At 35.9% G+C, this 25,553-nt stretch overlaps 1 protein-coding gene across 12 annotated transcripts in view; it reads right to left on the bottom strand.

The window, feature by feature from the left end:
* The window catches only part of CLOCK (clock circadian regulator), a 65,610-nt gene that overhangs the window by 14,538 nt on the left and 25,519 nt on the right, over positions 1 to 25,553 (bottom strand). For 11 of the 12 annotated variants that reach the window (XR_005952499.1, XM_041402519.1, XM_041402509.1 and 8 more), the window contains exons 3-14: positions 21,253 to 21,363; positions 18,914 to 19,004; positions 17,194 to 17,253; positions 16,645 to 16,793; positions 12,444 to 12,535; positions 11,074 to 11,163; positions 9,675 to 9,795; positions 7,333 to 7,446; positions 4,796 to 4,914; positions 1,042 to 1,124; positions 675 to 781; positions 76 to 223 (exon numbers count right to left, since the gene is read on the bottom strand). Coding sequence is in view for 11 of the 12 variants with exons in the window: in XM_041402519.1 (XP_041258453.1) it covers positions 76 to 223; positions 675 to 781; positions 1,042 to 1,124; positions 4,796 to 4,914; positions 7,333 to 7,446; positions 9,675 to 9,795; positions 11,074 to 11,163; positions 12,444 to 12,535; positions 16,645 to 16,793; positions 17,194 to 17,253; positions 18,914 to 18,960 (1,130 nt within the window). In the remaining variant the exon portion in view is untranslated. Of the gene's footprint in view, positions 1 to 75; positions 224 to 674; positions 782 to 1,041; positions 1,125 to 4,795; positions 4,915 to 7,332; positions 7,447 to 9,674; positions 9,796 to 11,073; positions 11,164 to 12,443; positions 12,536 to 16,644; positions 16,794 to 17,193; positions 17,254 to 18,913; positions 19,005 to 21,252; positions 21,364 to 25,553 lie in introns of those variants that run through there. The other variant, XM_041402520.1, reaches the window with a different exon arrangement.

Below are 25,553 nucleotides of genomic sequence, written 5' to 3'. Positions count from 1 at the left end.
CTATAATTGCTGTACCTCCAAAATACCATCAAGATAGCTCCCATACCAGTAGGATTACTTTAAAAAATAACCTACCTTACAACAGTGTGCGTACAGACAATAAACTCGGGTCTGGAATTCCACTGGTGATACGTGATATAGTAATGAGTTTGCAGCCAAATCCATTGTTGTCCCTTTGTGAGGAATCTGTAGTAACATGACTTCCCTTTCCCATATTGCATTACTATAAAGATGAAGAATAAAGTTTACTGTCTTGCCAGGTTGTAAATACTCCAATTACATTGAAAGAATATTATTTCCCAGGTTCATATTGCCCAAACCCATGTCTAAATCCAGTATGAAGACAATGACCAAGAACAGGTTCAAAAATTTTCCACCAGTTTTTGTACTTAATTAACATTATAAAGCCTTTTAAATGCCATTGGAAGAACTGGAAAAGTATTAGTCATAGAGCTATGCACTCCAATTTACCACAATGAAACCCCAGAATTGTTAAGATAAACCTAAATCTATTTTGTAGTTCTGTATTAAGAGAAAAAAAGATACAGAACAGCAGTATAATAATGTCAAATGAATGGGAGTAAAGACACTTCACACAAAATATCACAAGATTTCACCAGAACAGTTGATCAATTTAACAAACTTGCTTGTTTTAGTGACTTAGTTGTACTCACAATGCTCATGACATTTTGCCAGATTATCTAGATCATCCACATGATAATAATCATAGCCTGATGTTCCCAAAACTTCAAATGGAAGATAACCTATTATCGGAGGTGCCCTAATTAATAAAAAAATCAATGTCATTTTATTTTCACACACATGAAGGAATCTCAAACAAATCAGAATTAATTATATAAGCTTTCTTGTTTACAGTATATGCTCCAAAGAAAATTAAAAAATTAAACCCAACACAAGCCATTTAATGCTATTAAAAAAATAAACCCAACACAAGCTAGTTAATGCAGATTAGTGAACTCCTAATATTACAGACACCACTGTGATTCAGCTGCTATTGCTACTACACAGAAGGAACTGCACCTGTGATCCAAGAATAGGAACTTCCATTCTAAGCTGTGTCTAGATGTGAACTCTTCGTTGGGTTCTTCAACAGTGCACATTTCCTAAAAAGGGAAAAAAAATCTCTTAAGACTGCTCTATTCTAGTACCTAAACTCTTTCAAAATTCAGACATACCTAAAGTTAGTAGATAATTCCACAATAGTTATAATGTTATTTTTAGACAGCTTCATTGGTTTTGCTTGCTTAGACGCACAGTACTGAGGTAGAATCTAATCTGAATCTAATCTCAACTGCGCCAAGCGGATGCTTGGTTGATTTAAATGGACTAACCATGTCATGAGATTAAACTCAAATGCAGTATCTACAATCACAGTAGTACAAGCAGAAACCCACAGTTCCTGCAGTTATGCTTTTAAATTGTAACACACAAAAGAAGAGATGAAACATTCACACCAGTCTGATTACAGTCTGTGTTTATAATGGGTAAAACCCAACAGTAGTAAGATGGTCACATTACTCTTGAGTTTAGGAATACGATTCTTCCCTTTAGTGAACACAAAGTACTCTAAATCTCTTTGAGTGCACAGACATGTACTACAAATAACACACTATTCTTATGTTTGGAACTCATGAAAAGTAAAAGAATGGCTGGATTTCCATTACAACAGACCCTTAAGGTGTTCTGCACATAATTCTAAATGTATTCCACTCAAATGTATTCAGAGCATGTCAGCCAGCTTCTACTGTCCCCTTCGAGACAGGTAAAGATGCCCCACTGAGTGCTGTGCCTCATGCAGAGACAGTCACAACGCACCCCAAGCCAGCCAATTCTTTTGCAAAGTCCTCTAGTACTGCCTTACAAGAAGGAAGATGATGGAAGGAATACATGCACACAAATACACCCTTCAAAGAATCACATTAAAATTAAGAGATAAGTAAATCTTTCTTTTTTGAACACCTGCACACATTTGTCATTTGTAGGAGCTTGCAATGGTATTCCCAGTGCCAGGAGCACCCTGGAATCTATTGATGACCAGGTACAAGAGTTTCTTAAAGACTGCTAAGTGGAAGCTGCTGCTACACTGGCAGAATAATCGTAACAAGAGTGGACAGATGAGCACACTGCTGCCCTGCAAACATCTGTAACTAAAGTAGTCCTGCAGAAAAATACAGTAGAAGACCAACACAGGGACCACCTTTCTTTTCATTCTTTCAGGTTATAATCCAAAGAGATTAATTGCATACTTTGCAGTTTTTTAAATAGATCTGTGTTTTCTTTCTATAAAAGGAAAAAGTGACCATACCTAGGCAATGTTTTTTCCTCACATTCATCACTGTAAAATCTAAAGACAATGACTTAGAAAATGACGGAACAATGGATGTATTAGATGAAGGCAATGAACTAAACAACTCTGGGCACAAATTTATTACTGTTGATGTGAACTCCAGTCAGCAAGACTTAAGCTTCAAACCTGAAACTACCCCTAGAACCCAAAGCTCATCTACTTTTCTAAAATTACAGCATTTAATAAAGCACCACTCAAAGTAAGAGAAATGACAGAGCAAGAGTATATCCTTGAGATATACTTTTGATTTGTTGCTTCTTTTGATCTAAATATTTTGGCACAAGTCAAAACAAAAGTGAAGTGCAAGCAGTAAAACCACAGTAAAAACATAATGGTTAGAGAGGAAATGGCAGCAGGTTAGTATCCAATTACTCAATGCATTTATATTAATGATTTGCAGATATTCCACTGTAAAATACCCCTGGGCAGAAGCCAGCTTGTTCAACAAGGCGTCTTGTTGAAGTTGTCAACAAGGCATCTAGAAAAGAAAGGACTTTCATTTGTAACAAAAAGTATTCTGGTAAAAATCCTTTTGGCTGGATTAATCCTGCCTTCTTGATAGGATGCAATCATCAACTAGCCAAAATGCAAGACAAATATTTTAAAGAATGTGTGCAACCAAATGACTTCACTAGGGAGCAAAATTTGTGAGATGTCTTGTTGCAGAAGTGGTAGAGTCATATGCATAAAATAAAAGCGTAAACTTTAAAGGTGCAAAAAGCATTGCATATGCTGAGAAATTACATTTGGGAAAAAAATTCTGGAACCATATGCCAACTGAAAGAAAGAGAATAAGTGACAGATGAGCAGGAATGTTCTACCTTAAATAATGCAAGTACTGAAACACACATCTCTTTACTGGCTGCATCACACATTTGTTAGTGAAGTTACAGGGATTTTAAAATTCCTGACATACACTAATTTGCTAAAGTCTAGTCAATGCTAGCCTCAGTAATAACAGAAGGTATTAAGTCTTTAATGTAAGTCTTCTTCAAAAGATTTCCCAAATAAACAGCATCAGTTGAAAGTCTCCAGAGGATCTTAAAAAATTTGTAACATGGAAGCTTCCTTGGGCATTAAAGGCTCAGAGATTCAAGTACAGGAATGGAGCTTTGGCCAGAGTATAATCTGTAAGGCTTTAGCCTGGAGGAGACTGAGACATTTGAAGATCATAAATGGATGTTCCTCAGCTTCCAGAAGTAGGAAACATAGAAGTTTTACTATGAACTGTCAGACTTTAAAAGACAAAAGCAATGTCCACATGTGCAAATTTTTTTTCCACAATTATTTCATTAAGCAAAAATCCCACATATAACATCTCTACCAACTGCAGACATAACAGGAAGAATAATTTTTAGACCTGCATGGGAAGAAAAGTGTCACATGAAAGATTTCCATAGCTTCAGAAAGAATAAACTTTCTCTGGCATAGAGTCTGGAGAGACAAAATCCCTATTCAACCCGACAGAACTGTAGAAATTTATATGATTTCTCCACAGGCTCCCCACTATGCTTTTGAAGTGCAAAGTATATAAACCATGTCTTCAGAAGCTACTACCAACAGTCTTCAGCTTAAGACATCAGTGCTTTAAACTTAAGCGGCAGAATGTTTAAATGTTAAGAGTTCTTGTACTACAGACAGTAGTTTAACATCGAGCCACATACATTTCATGGCATTACCTTACAGCTGAATTGCAAAAACAAACATTAGATAGCAGACTATCCTGAACCTTGATTCATGTATTTCTATGAAAAATACAATCGGAATCACAGTCACAGACTATACTGTACTGTATCCTGAGTATTTATTTCAACTGGTTTTGGAGAGAAGCAGGATTATACTTACTGAACTACAAGTATCATATCCATTCAATTCTAAACTTGGAAAGGCACCTTCACACTGTACATCAGCAGCTAAGCAAAATGTTAGGTTTAAAGCACTGACTTGCTGAATAACTGCACTGAAACAAAAGATTTCTATTACCTCAAACCCAACTTCTCATTACTGACAAGTAATGAAGTAATGAAAAGCTTTCATTAAGCCCTCTGAGATTGATTTGTGTCAAACTGCAGAAAGACCACCAGCAACAAAAAATTCATACCCAAGTTTCAACTAAAATCAATCATTTCTTGAAGTGTAATCTTTCATACTGTTTAATTCATCTTGCTAAATTATATTCCTGTGGACTTATTTCTTGCATATTTCTCTTTTATGTTACTATTTAAAATTAGTGTTCACCACAACTTTGTTTGATACTTTGCATAAAACTTAGTCTATTTTAAGTAAGAAACAGACAATTTCAGTTTCATATAGTAGAATTCCTTATGGTTTTCATGAATATTTTTAATGTTGTGTGCATTCTCTCTGAAGTTCTTCCATTCAGAGTCTATTTAAAAATGATATAAAAGTGATTTCATTTGTACCTACCTTGATAAATTGAGGTGTAGCTAATCTAACTGTGGCTACAAAGCAAACTTTCTCTTCATATGAAGGCCGGTGTGATCTCTGAATAGTTCCTTCAAAACCATTGTGCGCAGAGTTGGGAACTGAGGGAAGACAGAGGAGATGACAACACACATGACAATATAAGTATGGAGGGAAATGACAGTAATATCAGAAGGTAAGTGGCCCAATATTTATCTGTGGTTTGCTTGTAACTTAACAGGCATTCAGAAAAATGCTCCATATAGACACTTACAAGCACAGGAATAGTACCACAGTAGTAGGAGTAGTTACATAGCAGTAATGGGAACATGGCCAACAAGTAACTTTCCCAAAGAACTAAAACTACCGCTAATATGATATTATTGCTGACAAAGCATTTTCAAGGAACTAGTAACAGTTCTAATCCTTGCTAACTGGTAAAAATAACTGGATTACACTTTCTTAAAAATACCTTTATATTTTGGCTAATTTTTTTCTTTTGTACTCTGAGGTAAGTATTTATTTTCTTGACTTTCCATCACATTTAAGCAACAAATGCTGATGACATACTGAGTAACAGAAGAATCAAAGGCACAATTATGGGAATGAAAGAATCAGGATACTGAGCTGGGAACAAATTCCACTTATTGAATCATAGAGATGGAATCAAAAGGAGCCAAAGGATGGGCTAGACCTCGAAACAGAGTACCCTTATCTTTCATTTCCAGCAGTTACCAATTTAGTTTATATTTACTAAGGTCTAGAGATGGTGATTTCAAAGCACTTTGAGGCTTTTCAAAGCCCGATTGGCTTTAATTCAGCTCTAGATTGGAACTCCTACTTCTTCATGCAGTTTCATCTTACAGCTCCTTGCTCTTTCCATCAGAAAGAAAATGGACAGTTTCTTTTCTTTTTACCTTAGCCTTTGTCCTTTGTTCTTCAGAGTTTATCTTGCCTTGAGCTCAGTGTGCAGTGGGATTATTTAATGTTATTTAGACTATATTTTAGAAAGGCTTTTGCATTTTCTCAGCTTGGTGGCTGGTCACGGTCATGTGATCTTGTTCAGCTTACATTCCACAGTAACTCCTTTTCCTAAGGGACTGCTGTGTGGCTGGCTGCAACCATCCCTGTTCATATAGTTTGATATTCCTAAATGTAGTAACTTGCATTTTTTCTTAGTCAATTTTTCTGGGTTTTTAGCCCAAATTAATTTATTTTCTAAATTTGGGGATGAATTCTTCTGTTGTTTTTGGTGGATTATTTCATAACTGCAATCAATGTTCCATTTTAATAACATTAATGAAAATGCTGATCAAATCCAGAAGTTGTCAATTAAAATTGCACTTTGATGGTGAACACTGGTAACCTTTCCAATCAGTTTCTGCAGCTACCCTCCAGCAATTTCAATTAACATGTGCTTCCCTTACATGTTTGTGAGAAGAGAATATGATAACAAAAACATATTTTAAAAGTCCATTATTTGTTTGTGCTTTATCCTCTTATCCACACAGTGTGTTACCCTTTGGTAGAGGAAGCTGAACTGATTTGATGCTATTTCTACCTGAAAAATCCACAGTGATTGCCATTCAATTCCCTGCTAGCTTCCTGAAACTCATACATAGTTTAATTATTTGTTCCAAAGTATTTCCAAATATTGAATCGCAACCAATAGGTCTGCAGTTTCCCAACTCCTCATTCCAAGACTACCATAATATTTGGCCTTTTCAGGACTGTTTCCTGTCTCTCCTATAACAATATACAACTGCATTTGCATTAAGACTAAACATCTTCTCATTTTGTGAGAGAAACACTGGTATCAGATAAAAAAACCCACAGATTTATTTACAGCATACTGGTTTGCATAGTATTTCTGGGTGAGCTTTCTAAGAATCCACTACTGATGACACTGCAGAACCCACTTGGACAAATAAACCGGCTTCTCAAGTAAATAGCACAACCTGGCCAAACAGATTAGAGATGCACTACAGAGAAAGATTATACATAGCTAATAAAAATAATTTCAGCGGAAGGGAGTAGGAACTCAATGCAAAAAACTGTACAGCCCACCCACTCATCTGAGTGGTAATTCCTGTCAAGTGACGCACAGAACGGAAATGGGGGGGAAAACCTACATTTTCCTTCCCAGTTTCCTGTGCAGGTACTCAGTATCACTAATCTTCAAGTTAGTCACCTGCTTAAATATGGCTTATGCTGAACTAAATTCAGACTCTTTATGTTAAAGCATGTGCTTAAATTTCTCTTACATTCTTTTAAACAATGTTTTACAGAATACTAGTTTTCTTTAATTTAAATCATTAAGCACCATTGCTACATTTTGCATTCAAATACACAGACCTGTAATACATGATAGGCAGTTTTTCTTCTTTTCCATTACACCAATATAGAAGTGACAAAACTGCTTTAAGATCTTCTTTTGAAAGCCTGATTTTAGTTCACCTATATTTTGCACCATAGTCCCAAGTCAGTTTAGCTGTGGAGCTGCCTACGTATTCCATTCCAACACTGCTGAAATTACTTACCATGATTCAAACACTTGAAATTTCCTATAAATTTTACATATTCATATGTAGGTTGCTCTTTTGGATCTATTGTTCCTCGCAGCATATGGCAACAGAATTCTAGCTGATTTTTTGCTAGAAAACAAAACAAAACAAAACAAAGTAATAGGCTGTATGCTTGATGCTACACATGCATCATGAAATGGAAAGTAGGAATAATTAAACTGAATACAACTGAGGTACTGTAAGTGTAGTTATTACAGCTGGCTACAGTGATGCCTTGCAGTGACTACCTAGAACAGAGGCCAGACAAGATTAAGAGAATAAAGTGGGTATATTAAAACAGGTACACCTTGGGCAGTCAGAAGCCTTCCAGAGGATACACCCAAGACAGACGACAGTCACGAGTTTTTCAGACAGATATACATATTTGGTCCATTTACATACCAGGGGTTAATCCTCCAATTACAGCTTCAGGTAATAAAGTCATATACCCCCAGTTTGCTCCCTTCCTCCCTCACAATTCACTTTTCTTTACAATTTTCGGGACCTGAGGCTGTAGGGTGTCCTTGAACCTCAGGCCTAGAGAGATTGTTCTGTCTGACCAAAATGTGAAGACATTTAACTAACTTTATATGAAGTTTAGAGTTATGCACTAGTGCAGTACAGGATTTGAAAAATATAAAGGGTAAAATCATAAGGCATCAACAGTGTCTGCTTTTAACAGCATGACAGTAACTAACCTAAGAACTCCTTTAGATTTTGTGCACAAAGGGCTTGAATATTAGTGACATGAAAACCGCTGAGAACTAGAGCTGTATTAAAGAAAATGCCCTGAACTTAAGTTCACTAAAGCACATGCTCCCAAACTCCAAAAGGCTGCTATGTATTTATAATTGCCAACTGCTAAACTGACTAACTAGAAGCTCTATAAACAATATGAACATTTCTTACAGGACAGAACAGGAAACTTACAGACTGAAAGGCAATATAACTTTGAAAATTCTACTCTAGAGCAGGGGTGACACAAAGTAATACTTCTATTCGTCAGAGCTGAAGAATACGTGTTTGCTTAAATAACACTGTGTCTTGAGTTGACTGTATGATGCTTTTATCCCCAATCGTCTTGTTCTGTTTATACTGAAGAATAAGTTTTACACCTTTAAGACTCTTCCAGAGAGTGAAGAGGGGAGGGAAGAAGCGGGCAGTTTGTTTTTCAGACTGCACTCACTCCTCCACATTCCTGCTCTTGGACTGTGTTGTCTGCAGATGTACAGACAGCAAGACAGAGCTCCTCTTTTCTCCTTTTTTTTTTGCTTTTAGTTAGTTTTAGCTAGCTGAAGCAAAGAGGTTCCTTAGACTGTGATTTTTCCTTTTTCTTAGATCTGTTCAAGCCTGCTCTGGACTGAACACCCAGAAGAGCACCGGCAGCTCCACCTGAGGCCCCTTGGCCGGGCCTGGGCCGCGGCATTTCCAGCACCAGAGAGACTGATCAGAAACTGAGTGAGACAAACTGCAACCTGGGGAGGGGACTGTTCTGAGTTTGTTTTTTTGGAGCAGTGAGAAGTTATATTGTTTGGGTTCTATTGTTTAATAAACAGGTTTCTTTCCACTTTTTCCCCAAAGAAATATTTTCTCCCAAACCAGTTAAGGAGGAAAGAACAATTGAATCTGCTTTCGTAGAAAAGCCCCTTTAAAAGTTATCTCCCAAACTTGCCCTAAACCAAAACACACTGGAAAAACTGATCCTGTATAATTCCAAGTAGATAGTTTTAACACAACCACTGTACTGGTTTTATCTGGGATAGGGTTAATTTTCTCCATAGCAGCTCACATGTTGCTCTGTTTTGGATTTTGACTAGAACAGTGCTGCAAAGACAGGGATGTGTCCATTACTGCCCAGCAGCACTTGCACAGCGCAAAGGCCTTCTCTGTATCTCCCTCTGCTGCACTGGGGAGGCTGGGGATGCACCAGCAGCTGGGAGGGGACACAGCAGGGAGAGCTGAACTAAGGGATATTCCATACTGTATGGCACTGTGCTCAGCAATAAAAGCTGGGGAAAGGAAGAAGGGGGAGACATGGGTTTATAGCATTTGTCTTCCCAAGTAATCATCACACACAGCCCTGCTTTCCTAGAGATGGCTGAGCAACTGCCTACTGACCAGACAGAGCAAATGAATTCTTTAGTTTGCTTTGCTTGTGAAGACAGCTTTTGACTTCACCTTCAATCTGCCTTTAACACAACACAAAAGTTTGCTCACTTTTACTCTTCTGATTCTTTGCCCATCCAACTGAGAGGAGTGAGTGAGTGGCTATGCGGGGCTGAGCTGCCTAGAGGGGTTAGCCCAAAATAACTACTTACATTTTAAGTATTCCGGTGTCAGGGAATCACTTTCCAGCAGATGAGAAGACAATATTTTATAAATTTCTGAATGTTCCCCCTCTGGGATAAAATTAAATACACTCTGATCCACAAGATCAGACTGAAAGAAAAAGATTTAGTAAGCATTAATTCAAGATGTACAATGCCACAAAGCCTACTATTTTAATGCAAAACAATTCCACAGTTCATTACTGACTCAACAAAGCCACCTGCTAGAATACATATTAGTAATTTCCAAGAAAAAACCTCAGTCTGATATGCCTGCCCCACGGAGGGTGGTAAATGAATTCCTTGCTTTGATTCACTCGCATACATGGCTTTTGCTTTACCTATTAAACTGTCTTTATCTCAACCCATGAGTTTTCTCACTTTTCCCCTTCCAATTGCCTCCCCCATCCCACTCAGGGGTGATGAGTGAGCTGCTGGGTGAGGATGAGTTGCCAGTTACCATATTTTATAATCAGTTCCACAGCTATGGACACAAAACTGCGAACAGCAGAGATGGATGCAGCGAAACGGAACAACTATTATATACATAAATGCGTTTGGTTAAGTATTCAAAAAAGAGGAATCATAAAATGTCTGTTTAGAATTCATAAATCACATCTAAAAGCCAGAAACAAGAACCTGGCGTCTGAGAAGCTGGCAAATTCTACTAAAAGAAAAAATAAAAATCACAATCACCTGCATATTTTTAAAAATTCTCACACTGTTATCACACATACCTTAAGAGAATTTATTTTGTCTCTTACCGCAGTAAGACAACTCGCTTTTAAAGAGAATTTGTCCTTCTCTTCTAGGAAAGCACTCAATTTAATTCATCAATTGCTCTCACTGATTAATTTGCCTCACTTCAGAGTAACATTATTCAAAACTTTAAAAACTAGAATGTTACATGTACCAGTGAGCAATGTTACCCAGATTAAAGTGAATATGATAAACCCACAAATATATAATGAACTCAAAAAGCAGAACCAGCAGCAATGTATTTATCAGAGTGCTTTGTCAAGAAAGAAGTAAAAAGCAGTTTAAAAAATTTCAATTATTAAGATCTTTTGTAATACTCTTCTGACTCATGTAGAGGCTGAGAACTCTAAAGGGCCTCCTGCAATCAACTGTTACACTGAAATTGATGCCAGGCACTTCATAATCCTTTCTAACAGTGTGCTGACTGCATTCTGCATTTCCAAAGGAAATGTTTAATATATAAGAGAGACCAGTAGGAAGCAGTTGTGCTGAAGCAAAAATCAGAAACATTAAAACATAGCATACATCTGTCCTAGAATGCCAAAAAGGCCAACAATTAATTAGTACTCATATCAGAACACCAATCAACCACAAAAAACTGATAGGTTACTGAAAGCAATTTGTTACTTACTGGCAAATGTTCAAGTAAGGGAGTTACACTTTCAGACACATAAATTATATTTCCATCTGTCATAATTGCTAAAAAAAAACCATCAAGAGCCTGAAATTAAACATAATGGGCAGTTAAATAAAAAAGAAGCAGAGCATACTAAAAATGTTAAGCTATAATCAATACAGAAAATAATACAGACCATTTTTACTTTAGTTTATTACAGAAATGGGAATGTCTTTCCCTATTGAAAATCCTTAATCTTATTTTTACACTAAAAGCATTACAATTTCTATACAGTTCTGTTGTTAAATAATCTGTGGTTTCAGAAGCAAGTACATATATAGACAGCTACTGTTTTCCCCAACTCCCACTCTGCCTGCCTGTTATTTTTAATTCCATCACCATTTTAGACATCAGAAAGCTCATAAAAATGAGCTAGAGACAAAAGCAAGAAGATGTGGGAAAACTATGAGAAGAACAAGTAAAACAGCTGGCAAAATCAATGAATTTTAGTATTTAAAAATCTCAATATTCCCAATCTCAAATGTAATGAGATTTTATTGCGAAGTTGTGAGATATAGTTCTGACTGCCTTATCTTCTACTGAACTCAAATTTCTTTCCTCTGAATACAACATGTTTCAGTTGAAAACTACCAACAGAAGCATGACAACTGTATTTCTAAATAAAATTTTAAAGCTCACACCTTTGTAAAAACCTCTTATATCAGAGGATTTTTTAAAAAAATCTTTTGAATACCAAAACCCAGATTTTTTTTTGTAAGCAAAGGTTTAACTATGGAATGAAAATAAAAAAGTTTTTGTTAATTTGTAATATTTTTCATTTAACTATTATTAAAAATTGTTTCACTAACAAGATATGACTTATGTTCATTTTTAATGAAAAAATAGCTTATACTTAAAGTTTCTTTCTGTAGTTTTGCAACTAATCACGTAATCTTCAAAATAATACTCTCATACAAGTTTTTGAAAGCATAGCAAATAAAGATATTAAAACACTTACTTATTGCTCACAAGTTACATGGATATGTTATGTTTTCATAATTAGGATTGTTAACTTATGCACAATAATTCTTTCTCTAGTACCTTCCTTCTGCTGATAATTTAAAATATCCACTTGGACAGTAAACACCTTCATTTATGGACTTGCTCTGTTACTACATTTATTTAATTGAAAATGTAGTTCAAAGAAAATCTGCTTTCCTGAAACTCTGAATACATAGGATTTTTGACGGTTTATCTTCAGGAAAACATATAGTTACAACCCAAATATGAGAATAAAAAGGTATGTCATCAAACTGCAAAATTTCAGAATGGAATGACTCCTGGTGAGGAATTATTCTACTCCCAGAAAACCAGAAATAATATACCTCTAACATTAACTGTGTGAACTCTTCATTACTAAGGAATGTTGGTTTCCAGTCCTGTCGAATTTCACTGGCGTCTGATTGTGCAGTAATTTCTACAATCAAACACATACACAGGATAAGGATTAATACTTCCAAAAGCCATTTTTTCCCATAAACTACATATACACAGTTAAGAAAGTGCAGAAAGTTCTCCAGTCTCCTCTGTTGTTCATTCATTATATATAGATATTGCTCCTTAAAATGTCTTCTCCCATGTCATAATTAAATTTGTTTTCTCTTTCCTTCAACCAGTTTGTGCTACAGTCCTGCCAGACTTCAAGGTAATACTGAAGTAATGGACTTTGATAATGAAAAAATACTATGCTTTCCTCTGAGAAAATAATAAAATGTTTTATTAAGAGTGTTGTTTACAAAGTTTCAGAAAGCCAAAATTCCTGATGTGCTTATGTAATTTAAATGGCTAATACTCCAGTATCTTGGCAAATCCTTGTCATTCTGACCCTTGCAAAAAAAAAATAATTGTCATTGTCCCTTCTCTTCTTCCGGCTCTTTTCTGGTTACACTTTAAAAGGAGTCGTTTTTCAGCAAAGACTGTTAAGTGCTCTATGACAAGCTCCACTCCTGAATGCCTATCTGTTGCAAACACACAGGTGAGTTTGGACATAGATGTAGAGATTATGTAGAGATTCCTGAAGGAGTTGAGAAATATATAGATTAACTTCCATATACAGGTGAGAGGATCAACAGCTGCTAAGCAAAGGCTGACCCTGGGTTCTGAAAGTGATGCTTCCTTATCAACCAATAACTGAAACAAGAAGCAAGACCTCGCAGCGCTTCAGTTTTGATGAATAACAAGGGCATCACAGAAGTTTTAAGAACAATATTGGACAAGCAATTAAGTATTCAGACAAATCAAAAGAACCAAACCAATTCTTTAAGGTTTTTGATTTCGAAGACAAATCTGTACAAAGATTGTAAGCTAGAGTTTTAGTTCAGACGGTTTAAAGAACCAGAAAACCTGGAATTAAACTATGCAAAGGGCTGGAGCAGTTTGTAATTTTGTTTACCACACTGAAGGGGGAAAACTTGACAAAAGAGCTTTAGACTTAACTAAAAGAACAGCAAACAACAGCAACGTCATGCAAGAAACTGGCCAAAAGTGGAAAGCTGCAAGAAGAGGTGAAAAAAACAACAAATAAGATTTTCCAATTATCAGCTCTTACAAAACATAAAAATTAATCAGGCTCTTCCAATCTGTTTTGAAATGGTAGCATAAAGCAGAAAAAGTGGGCTGAAGAATAAATAGAACCTAAGTATAACCTCAAATGTAGCTTTGATAGATACTGAACACTGAAGGGCAAGTCAAAGGACATAAAAACGAAAAGCTCTGCCACCAAAGTGGAGGCAAAATTCCAGGAACTTAGTGCATTCATTCCACAGAACACAGATAATCTTCACTTTTAACTGGGAAAGTCTGATTCATTGGCTCATTCTGGCCCTTATAACCATCCTACTTCAGAATTAAAAATACTGTCTTTTGCACTAGAATGGATTTATGCTAAATAAAAGCTCATGTTCATGTCTTTAACACACCATTCTGAATTACCACAAGTACAGGTCTTCTTTTACATTTTCCATCATTAGAGCAAGTGTGATAGAGGCAAACAGAGCTAAGCAACACAAAGAACATGTTTCACTTGGTACCTTCAGAGAACTGCCTAGAAATTCTGTCAGAGGGTTGCACCCATAGATAAATGACAATAAGGTCACATTCCTGAGCTAGGTAACAGAAAGAGCATAACCAAACTCACACATTAAACTTCAGTCTTCAAGTTCTGTATCTGAAGTAACTCTGCACCAGCACTGAGAATTCTCAAAAGAAATTGCTAGCCAAGCTAAGATCTGTACCATTTCTCTGTGGGTTGTAGGAATATCAGTCTACTACCTGCAATTATTCTACCTCAGTATTTGTTAATTTTAAAAAATTTCTTGTTTACAAATTCAAAGAAAGATGACAGGCAATATTAATCAAAGTGAAGCTCTCAGTGATACAATTTCAGTGTGTTTAGCCTCCTGTATTTTGGCCAGTGAGAAATAGAATCCACACTTGCCAACAATCAATTCAGAAAGCTCATCTGGAGCTGGTGCCACAGTACCTAACTTGGATAATCTGGAGATAGTCCAGAAAGAACCAGAGGCAATGCAGTTAAATCCTGGTGGCTGAAAACAGTAGGATTTCAGCCATAAAGCAGCTACTCAGTGCTGAACAATCCATTTATTGCTAGTCATTCAGCTTTATTGTAACATATCCAAGCACTTCAGAAGATAAAATATTCTTCTGAACTTTGCCAACATTTTGTCCAAAAACATATTTTAATGTAAAATATTGCACAGCAATGCTAGTAAGGACTGGCAGCCAGAGCTTCAGGGAACTTAATATGATACGTGCAGTCACACAGAACTGCATTCTGTCATACCAAGTGAAGGACAGAAGTGCCATGCCTTGAAAGGCAACCATCTCCAGAGCTGCTTTTTGCCCCTTTATTAAAAAAATCAAATCTCAGAAAGCACTTTGAAGAAAAAAATAATATGGCTGGTGCTGCTGGCTGGCTGACACACATTTGTTCTGCATTCTATGTTTTGTGTCAGGAATCACGAAAATAAAATAATTTTGAAACAGAACTGATTTTCACAAAGCCTTATAACCTAAAGAACTGAATTTTACACAAGAGGGGCCTTCATACTGCTTTTCTTTTTGTTAAGAGACACACATATCTCAGAAAATTAAAACAGCATAATCAGTATTGAATTGGAAAGAATATCCCCAACCCTATGAATTCTTATATGAATTATACCCCCCTCCTTTCTCAATTGAGATATGTTTACAATTTTATTAGCAATATTCAGTACACATTTGGTGTTACTGGAAACATAATGCTAATGCAAGAGATGTGCTAGGGCATGGAAAAACATATACCTCAAATTAATTGACACACATATTGTTGATAATTACATAACTATTCATCCACTTAATAGCTTTACTCATTTTATAACCTTATACCTACTTCTTTTGACCCTACTGCTTTCTAGATAGTATGTATTCCAAGAAATTACCCAATGAAATTATTTAATTAGAAAAAGAGTCCATAGTCTTCAGTTTTCATCTTATTCTTGGCAGTGTGAACCACAAGGTGCCATATTAAGAACAAGTGTAGGAGCAGGAACAGAGATTTTTTTTCTATATATATATAATATCTAACAGCCATAAACAAGCATACATTTCGTGGAAGAATTTTTTTCATGACAGAAATAACAACCCTCAACAAACTTCGATACAACATATCTGGGTATATCCCACCATCAGCTGATGCAAACAGCCAGAGAAACAAAGCATAGCAAGGATGTTCAAGGATATTGATAATTTTGACATTTCACATGACCTTTAAAGAACAACACACACACACACACATACACTCAGTGGCTTATAGATCCATGCATACATTTTGAAACTTTAAAAGTTTAGGTAAAAGTATTTATAGATTTTTCTGGCATTTTTTTCCCAGCTAAAAGTGAAAAAAAAAAAGCCAAAATGAAATGCCCATACTCCTGGTCTCTATGCCCCTGTGTTTCACTTTCTCTTGTCAAGCAACCAACTCAGAAACATTGCTGGAAATCACAATGCCCTATTGCCTTATCACCTTTGTTTAAGCAGCTTGTTGTGTAGGCACTTGACATGACAAGAAGGAGCACTAACTTCTCTTGGACTAGCTTTTCAGAGATTTATCTTGCTTCCTGTAGGACCCAGAGAGATTAATCAAATGTTTAATTAAGGTTATCTAAATAACCAAGTAAGTATTTCCAGCAAGTACCCCCAATGAAATGGATCAGCAGCTTTCCTGTGAAGCAAAACTTCTAACAACTTGCACCAACATCTGTCCAGAACAAAAAACTTAGAGGTTATTTCAAAAATAGATCTTCTCTTTGTGAAACAGATTTAATTGACAACTATGGGACAAAACAAATAGTACTGGCTTTTACACAGTTTCATCTCTGCTACCTAGATGATCTTAAGAATATCTTTCTCCAGAAGTGCTTCACATCTTTTTGATAAATTCCTTAAAAAAGCTAAAAATTTTTAATATTTTATGTAATAACTTATCATTAAAAAAATTAAGAATTTATAAATAACGTTTATTGTTACCTTTGTGCTTCCGTAAAAAGTCAATGCTCTTCTGCAGCACAGTGGATTTATCCATCTTCCGAGCATTACCTGGAAGCATGGAACCCAACTCTTTGATAAGTACATTAAACTGATCTCGACGTTTCTTTTCGGACTTGTTTCGAGACACTCTGAAAAGCAAATCAGGAAATGTTTTATAAAAACCATGAGACTTTCTTATAAGCTGTATACTACTTCCAGGTTCCTGAAGCAAACAGCCCCTTTAGAATTTCTGTTGTAACTGCCACGAAAACACCTACTCCGTATCTCAGACAACATTTTTGAAGAATGGCTTCCTCCTCAAGGAACAGTGCAGTGAAGCCTTTGAAATAAAGTATCCTTTTACAAAACACGAATAACTGAACCACAATTATAAACATACAATATACCTGAAAGATCACAGTAGAAGATATGCTGTTGAGTAATATGTTTATTTGTAAGAGTAACTATTTTATTGTTTAGAAATCACACTGGTAAATTAAAGCATACAAGTATAGGATCCTTCTTAGCTTTAATAACTTTGAAATTTACCTTTTTGCTTTATCTTTGTCATCTTCTTCCACCAGCCCATCAAAAATGCTTCCGTCATTTCTGAAAGAAATGAAAAGAAATAACTGTTGGAGTGGAAATTCCTCTCCTTTCAAGTCCAATCACAAAGAAGGAGGAAGGGGAAAGAGCTGACTATTCACCATCATCATCTCCATTACATCAAGAAAGCAACTGTTTTATGTCTCACAAGGACCATCATCAGTAACCTGAAGCTAAGTGTTCTATGTTCTGTTTGCATTTACTAAAGAAAAAGCAAAAAACCCCTTCTATTTCTGACACAACTGTTTCTTAAAAAAAACTTACAGCCCTATATAAACACTTACTTGAACAATGCTTAAATTTGGTTTTCTGCCTTCTCAATTACCTACCCTTTTGAAAACACGGGACAGGACATATGTAATTTAGTTTTACTTACTGGCAATTTCTATTCCAATTATTGAAAATGTATTTTTCTTAAATTATGAAATACTATTAGTGGAAGAGTCCTAAGGAATATGCTATACTTTGTCCATATATTCAATTTCATAAATACATAACTAATATCAATGTTAAACAGTAACTATTCATTATATTTTCTTCCTCAATAAGTATCACATAAATTTCTTAGCTTGACAACTGTCCATCTACTGCTAAAGAGGTGTTAAAATACCAAAATAAGAATGTGATTTCCTTTGAAGATGCCTCAGTATCCTTCATACAATTCCTTTGTTTCACTTCCTTTTGCTTTGAAAGTGAAGTCAAAACTGTTCTTCTGTTTTCCAAAACTGCTGCGTAATGGACTTTCACATGTTATTTCTCTAACTTCTCCCTGCTTTCAGTCTATTTAGTGCTGTCCACACTGACCCCTGTGTGTTTATCCTGGAATTTCTTATCCAAATGTTTCCTTCTCTTAAGCCAAGTAACCTTTCTAAAATGCTTACCTCATCTCTCTGATTTATAAACCATCAGGCAACTGTACTGTACATTACGATAAGCAGTTATGTTAGGAAGTTACTATTTTGTATGCTACTACATAAACATCAAGCTTTTAGAAGCAATTTATATATCTAAAAGGCTGAAGTTTCAGTGAGATGCCACAAAATTTCATTAGAAGAACTGACAAGTTAAACAAGCATTACAGAAGTTTTAGCTTTTGCTTTTATTCTTTTTTTTTTAATTGTGTTTAACTTGACATAAATTAGATGCAAGTTTCATTTCCCTAAGTCTCTAAAATGGTAATATACAGGATATTAAGTACAGATGTTCACCTAAGCTGCTAAGAGAGTGCAGCTCAAGGAATCAAGTAGAAAATATACCTCAGCTATTACTTTTCCCTTGAAATAGGTTAGCAGGTCCCTTTACTATCATCTACAGCAACACTAATCATTTAAATATATTTGCTTTTCTTAATCAAAAACTGAAGTACTAAAAAAATTAAAAGTTCAAGTAAACGTTAAAAATCAGCTCAATTTGCACAGATGTTGTCCATGGCTGAAAGCAAGTAATGCATTTTAAGATTAACCTCAAGCAAATGAAATCACTGTTTCCAGTGACTACAAAATGACACATCTAACAACTACCAAATTAACTTTGTCAAAAATAATGAATCACTCTTTAATTTTTGCATAAGTTAACATCGAAATGTATTAACCATACAAAAAAATCTATTAAAGAAAGAACTGAACAGTAATTCTCCCAAAACTCTCCATATCTATTAACATACCTGTCTGCAATGGAGCTCATTTTATGGGTGCTTATGGTAAAAAACATAACATATCACACTTTAGTCTTGTGGTAGACATTTGTACGCTTGCCTACAAGAAAAGAAATAACATCAAAATGAGAGAAAAAAATGTGATCTTTGTTAGAGCATACTGACATTTTCATTTGCTCCCAATCCTCCCATCTCTTCCAACCTTCTTCTCTGTCCTCCTACCTTCTCTAAAGCAGTCTCCATTTCCAGCATAACCTGGGGCTTAATATCTCATTTTACAGGACAGAGCTGAAGAGAACATTATTAAAGGCTACAGTAAATAAGTCTCTACTAAACTAGTAGAAACCTTTTTATGACTCTGAATTCAGATATAGCTTTTAATTTTTATTTTAACTTTTTCCTAAAGAACCCTCGTAAGTTTGAAGGCTGAACAGATGTTAAATACACTTAGCAGTACTTTCTATTTAGAAACAGTGCAAACAGAAAGCACTTGGGATATAGTACTTTACAACTGTAATTTATTCTTACTGTACTTTTTCTTGAGCACACTCTTATTATAGACACGTAAAAAGATAACAACAAGACACCAATTAGAATGTGATCTCTGTACTGTGAGAAATTTAATCTGACCATTTCTTAAAGCAGTCACTTACTCATGACAGGAAGTTTTTGGTTTTCCAGATCTGCATTTGACTTTGAGTTAAGAATGTGAACAAAATAATAATAGTGAGAGAAGCAATATAACACAGGTTATGAAAAGGCTAAATTCAAACATAAAACCATAGAATTAAACCTGTTTCTTTCATATGAAAAGTCAGTTTTCAGAAGCTGCTCAAATGAAGCAGCAGGCTTGTAACATTGGCAGTGATCAGGGAACAACTTCATGCAGTAAGTTTCATATGAAAGGAACTTGCCAATCTTCAGGATACAAACTTAATAGGAAAAAGGCTATTTATTTCAAAGAAGATGATATTAGTCCATTTAGTGACTCAATACTTTCTGAAAAAGATTTATTTGTTTTTGAGAGTACTAAAACCAGTGGAACTTGCAGTGTCAATACCACAAGAAATACGGCAGCAAAAGCCTGATGAGGGAACTGAGGAAGAAAGCTTGTGATTCAACCAAACTGTCTCTGCATCTACAACAGCCACATACTGTGTGGGTTTCCTTCACAAGAAGGAAACTATTTTTCACCACAAAGTTTCATAACTTGAGTGCAGCAGGAAAGTAAATGGGAGAGCTGTGCTGCAGCAGAATCTCTTTCAAGGCATATCACAAGGCATGCTGTTGTTTCTACCCAAATATCCCACTTCTTCAATTAGTATGGACCACCTTTGCCTTGCCTTTACCCTCCAAAATCTTGTGCTATGAAGACACACTGGCAGCAAACCACTTCTTCCCTCCAATTCTTCAAAATAGCAACTGCCCTGGCCATAATATTGACAAATTAAATTCCTCAAATTAGTTGGCCAAGTAACAGAGTTGTGCCATTTGAAAACCAGCTACAAACGGCATGAGAAAAGTGAATTGTGAAGAAGCGTCTGTTTGAATTTTTGTCAAAAGTGCACAGTAAGAGACAGGTTGCTCAGCAGTAAAAGCTAACTATCGTGACTGGCATGGAACTAAGTTTACAATCAAGACAAAAGCTATAAAACTTGTTTCATTTAGCTTACATGGTAAACACTAATACAGCTATGCACTAATTACACTTCTAGCTCTGTGTTCATTTTTATACCAAAATGAAAATTATAGGGATCAAGAGCAACATGAAATTCTGTAAAACAAATTATACACTTTCCCTAATCTGCAAAAGAAAAACACCTGTACAGCTAAATACAGAAAACTTTTGCTTGTGACATAACTGACATATACGTTATGCAGAATCAGAATTTAGAAGTCAGTATTTTTCACTTTAACAGTGCACTCAATTCCCAGAAATCAACAAAATCATTCATTACAATCTAAAAGATCCTATGTCAGAACCGGCAACCTAGATCTGGTATCCAAGACAAATAAAGTACTGAAAAGTACAGGAAATGCACCCGGAGCACACTGGTTTCTCACCTTTCAAGGTCTGACTCTTCTCTCTTTGCATCCACATTTGCAAGGCACTGAACACTCTCAGTGCTTATACATGCAAAGGATTAAGACTGCAGAGATAATGCCACTAAAACCGGTCAAGATGAAGGTAAACACAAGGTAAAAAAAGGACTATGTCTATTTTCTAAGATTCAAATTCAGTCATGTTCTGGAGAGCAAAAGACACTACTTAACACTGCTACTCAGCCCATCAGTGTTGATAACTGAAAGCCATGGGTACCTTATCAATTATAAGAACACAGTTTTACCTTTTACACTTTGGGACTTGTTGAAGTATGAGGTTTAGGGACAAAACCTGGTTCCCGTGAAGAACAATGTGGTGTTAGAGGTATCCTCTTCAGCAGAAAATAAATTCCAAACTGTCAAAAAATAACAATGGAGAGCTTGAAAATCATTGAGTTTAAAAATTAACTACTACTTCATTTTTTAATAAAGACAAACAATTGTTTTAATGAGAATAATCTCTAAATGCAATATTCTGTTTATCAAAAATAGCTCAAGTATTTTACTATCTGAGTTGACATTGATTTAAAGTTCTTCTTGATAAGCAGGACATTCTGACAGTTTTATCTTGGCTTTAAGCTATCACTTTATGCCTATCTTTAGCCTTGATGTCCTTTTCACTTTCAAATCTGGTATCACTCATACCATCTACATCTTCACATCCACTTACACTACCTTTAAAGTGTATTTATACACCATTATTTAAACATCTTTTCACTGAAGTTCTTATTAGGGTCTCTTCTGGCTTTCCGTGTTACATCTCCTCTCCAAGTCTCCAAAATTGCTCTTCTCAGGACTCCAGCACGTGTAGAATGCTGCTGCTGTTGACAACTAGCAAAGTTGCCCAGTTGCATTATTGCTTCTCCCTCAAACACAGGCATTAACTCTTTGTTTAAAAACCCACTTCAAAATCAATTCCTAGAATGTATCATGAATTTGTTTCAAAACTGAACTTCTTCCAGACAAGAACTCAGCACTGACATAAGTGATTGCCTACTTCCAGTCTCTTTATACCATTACATTTCATTTATAGTTACTTCCCTTGAACCATGCTGCTTTCCAAATTTTTAAGCGACATGAAATCAGGTTTCTTCCCCTCTCCCTATTTCTGTCTGCCTTGCTTACTGTTCTTCAAATAAAACAAATTCACTATAATGTGTACTTCTTCCATTTCTGAAAAATGTTATTTTAAAGTACATTAAATTCTAAAAAGGAAGCTGGGACCTATAAACTAAGGTTATGCTACCTGTAAATTCATTGATGACTTTTATGGAAAACACTAGAATTATCACTTATTTTATTTGAAAAGTTAGAGTACCTTCTCCTGCACCTAACAGAAGTTCTCAAGTGGTTAAAATACAGATGCAAACATTAACATAGAAAGTCAAAGCATAGTAGAACAATCTGCCAACAGGAGAAAAACAATTATAGTATGATTCAATGAAGCCACTCATTCTTGTCTGGCCAAATAACCTGCTGGCCCATTGACCTACTTTTTTAGGTGTTTACAGCCTCCTCTCCTATTCTGTTTTGTTCCATTTGACAAGTGCAAACATTAATAGTGACAAAGAGTCCCATGGAAGTCTGCAACATGAAACCAGTGTTTTTAAACTGCTTGGAGTGGAACAACTCTGCCAACTCTCACCCAGTGCCTAAGAGAGCTCTAATGATGAAAATTTTAGACCTCCTCTCTGCAGTATGTAGCGGTGCATTTCTTTTAAATCACAATTACACACTTAAGATAAACACTACAGGTCTTAATCACAGAACTATCTTTTATAATGTCAAAAAAGGGAGCTCTTACACATATTTCAAAAAGGGATTTTAAGAAGAGCAAGAGAGGAATATGCATGTATCATAACAGAACACAAGCAAGCTTAAGTCAGACCAAAGAGAAGCTAATCACAGTGGAAAAGCTTTTGTTGCCAAAACCACATAGATCTCTAACTCAGTAGAAATGGCATGCATGTGAAAGCCAGCAGAAAGGTTAAAACGCCTACATGCCAGCACTGGCAGCCACAAGTGTTCAAAGGTCATCATTCTGTCTCTACAACTCATTAGGTTTTTTAAAAAAATAAATTATGTGTGTCTGTCGCTTGACACTATGTGTTTTAAACACATTCAGGCATGTTTATCAACTTTTCTGTAACCAAGGTGGCTAGAAACTTACTATCTTAAAGGAAGCTGAGGTTCTCAGTCAAAAATCTTAGCTGCTGCCATGGATGTGCAAACCATTACTACACAAAATTGCTCAATCTGTAGAAAAATTACAAAAACTAGCAATACTGCAAATTCTGCACTATGCTTACTTATCACTCATGGAAAGGCAATAAGTTATTGGGTCCCAAGTCATTGTTTTGCCAAATAAAAAATATCCTCAATAAGTTACAGGGTAAAAGTCATAATACAACCTGAGGTAATAAAGTTCACATCATCTGATAAAAAATTCCATTTTTTTAGACTGAAAGAATTTCAGTACCTTCAGTCCAATTTTATTAACAATATTGGAATGCACATTGGTAATATTAAATATTGGAAACAAATTCAAAGATTGAACAAACTATGAAATTACAGTACAGTCTTGCTAATGACAAATGTTCTATCAGGACTGGACTGAAAAATGAGTGGGACAATGGTGAATGCATTGTCTTTCATACAGAGCCAGTAACTGAAATCACTATGTCTCCAGCACTTCACCATAATGGTAACACTGACAATTATTTTTGAGGAAGAATAAGTATTGCTTTTGTATTGTAAAAAATATTTTTATATAAATGCCTTGATTTATGTAAAATTTATATAATGGCATACAAGTAATACTTACATGATTTTGCAGATTACCACCCCCAGAAATAAATGTGAGATGGCTTGTATTATTAAGGCAAATAATTTTACACTGGGATTATCACAGGAAAAACATATGAAGCAATACAGTTTTCCAACCCTACAGTTTCTTCAAAGAGAAACTGATTAACTTCTTTAATACAACGTGATTTCTGTGCTATAATCCAATTTTACCAGGAGAGCAAACTAGTTATTAAAATCATCGAGGATTAGCTGTAGAGAAGATCTTGTTTAAAGAATCAAAGCCACAGCACCCAGTGCCCTGCAGAGCTCCTAACACTAGTCACCCACCAGGGTAGGAAAGACCAAGAGCAGAAACATCACACTGAACAAACAGCTGAGCAGAACCTGACTGCCAGTGTAAGCACAGTGTCAGAAGCCCTGTTCATTATAGAGATATGAAGACAATTATAAACCTTCCTGATACTCCTTTCCATGAGCTTTTGATCATTTGGATAATGAATTGCTGGGGTTTTACTCTACTAGGGCATTATACCATAATTAGGACAAGCAGAGATCCAGCCATTATCTCCTGCCCAGAAAAGCACATCACTATCACTCCTATTTTCCATTTTGCTTTTTGCTTCATTGGATCACCTCCACCCAGATATTTCTCTTTACCTTCCTCCTTTTTGGAGGTGGGGTAGAAGGGAGGAGAAGAAGAATTCGCTCTGGTTTAGATTCTCTCCAGGAACCACCGCATTTTGTAGAGCAAGAAATCTGGTAAACCATAAGCACTTGCTCTCTAATCACATATTTTTTGGTCTAATTGAATGAGCAAGCAGGTTTCAAGGCACTTGCTCCTTTGCTTGCAACAGAATATACACCAACGGAAAGCAAATTAGGGTAATGACTGATCTCTTCTTGCTAATCAAAGGCTGTCTGTGAAAATACTATGTTTTTAAAACTGACATGTCTCCTTTTTTACCTCAAAAAAAAAAAAAAAAAAAGGGCAATTGGAAAAAAAAAATCAAAAGATAGGGCTAAAAAGAACGTCAAGGAACTCTGCTCAAACTTTGCAGCTGAACAGGTTATTCCAGCAGCTGGGAATAGTCACATATTGCAAGCTTTCCTCTACCACACCAATAAATCAGTTTTTGGTCCGTGCTTGCACAGAAGAGATGACACATCCTAGAAATGTCATTTTCTGAGATAAAACATGCTACAGCAGCAGGTGTTCATCTTCCAGTGCTTCAGAGGACAAACAACAAGAGGGCTGCTTCTAGCACGGATGGATCCCAGATGGCTTTTAATAGGAAAATTTACGAGTGGCCATGAGTAGTCTGCTGTGGATGAGCAGCTTTCTTAGGTCCATCACCTTTTCAGGGACTACTCAAGGATATATAGTGGAGAAAGTGCAGTAGAACAGAAGTCTGGTGGTGTGGGTTGCCACTACCTGACTGGCAGTCTCATATCTGCTACTGAAGGACTTTTGGTAAGAGGGTAAGTGTAAGCAGTCTACAAGAGAGATTAAATGCCTGTTAGAAGACCTGTTATGGTAGTAGTTAGTGATATCACTGATTTAATTGAGTTATAATGACATTTGAAAGAGTGCATGCTATTTGTGTACCATCATACACAGTCCACAGCACCTAGAAGAAGCTACAGATCACCCTGAGTAGCAGAAAACATGACAACAGAGGTAGAGAGGTTAAGTTCTTAGAAAGGGTTTGTCACACAAATGTGCCCTGGTCTGCTCCCT

This window comes from Onychostruthus taczanowskii, unplaced genomic scaffold (genome assembly GCF_017590055.1).
Source record: "Onychostruthus taczanowskii isolate IOZ18803 unplaced genomic scaffold, ASM1759005v1 scaffold2, whole genome shotgun sequence".
Taxonomy (NCBI): domain Eukaryota; kingdom Metazoa; phylum Chordata; class Aves; order Passeriformes; family Passeridae; genus Onychostruthus; species Onychostruthus taczanowskii.
This window is presented reverse-complemented; position numbering and strand designations above follow the sequence as displayed.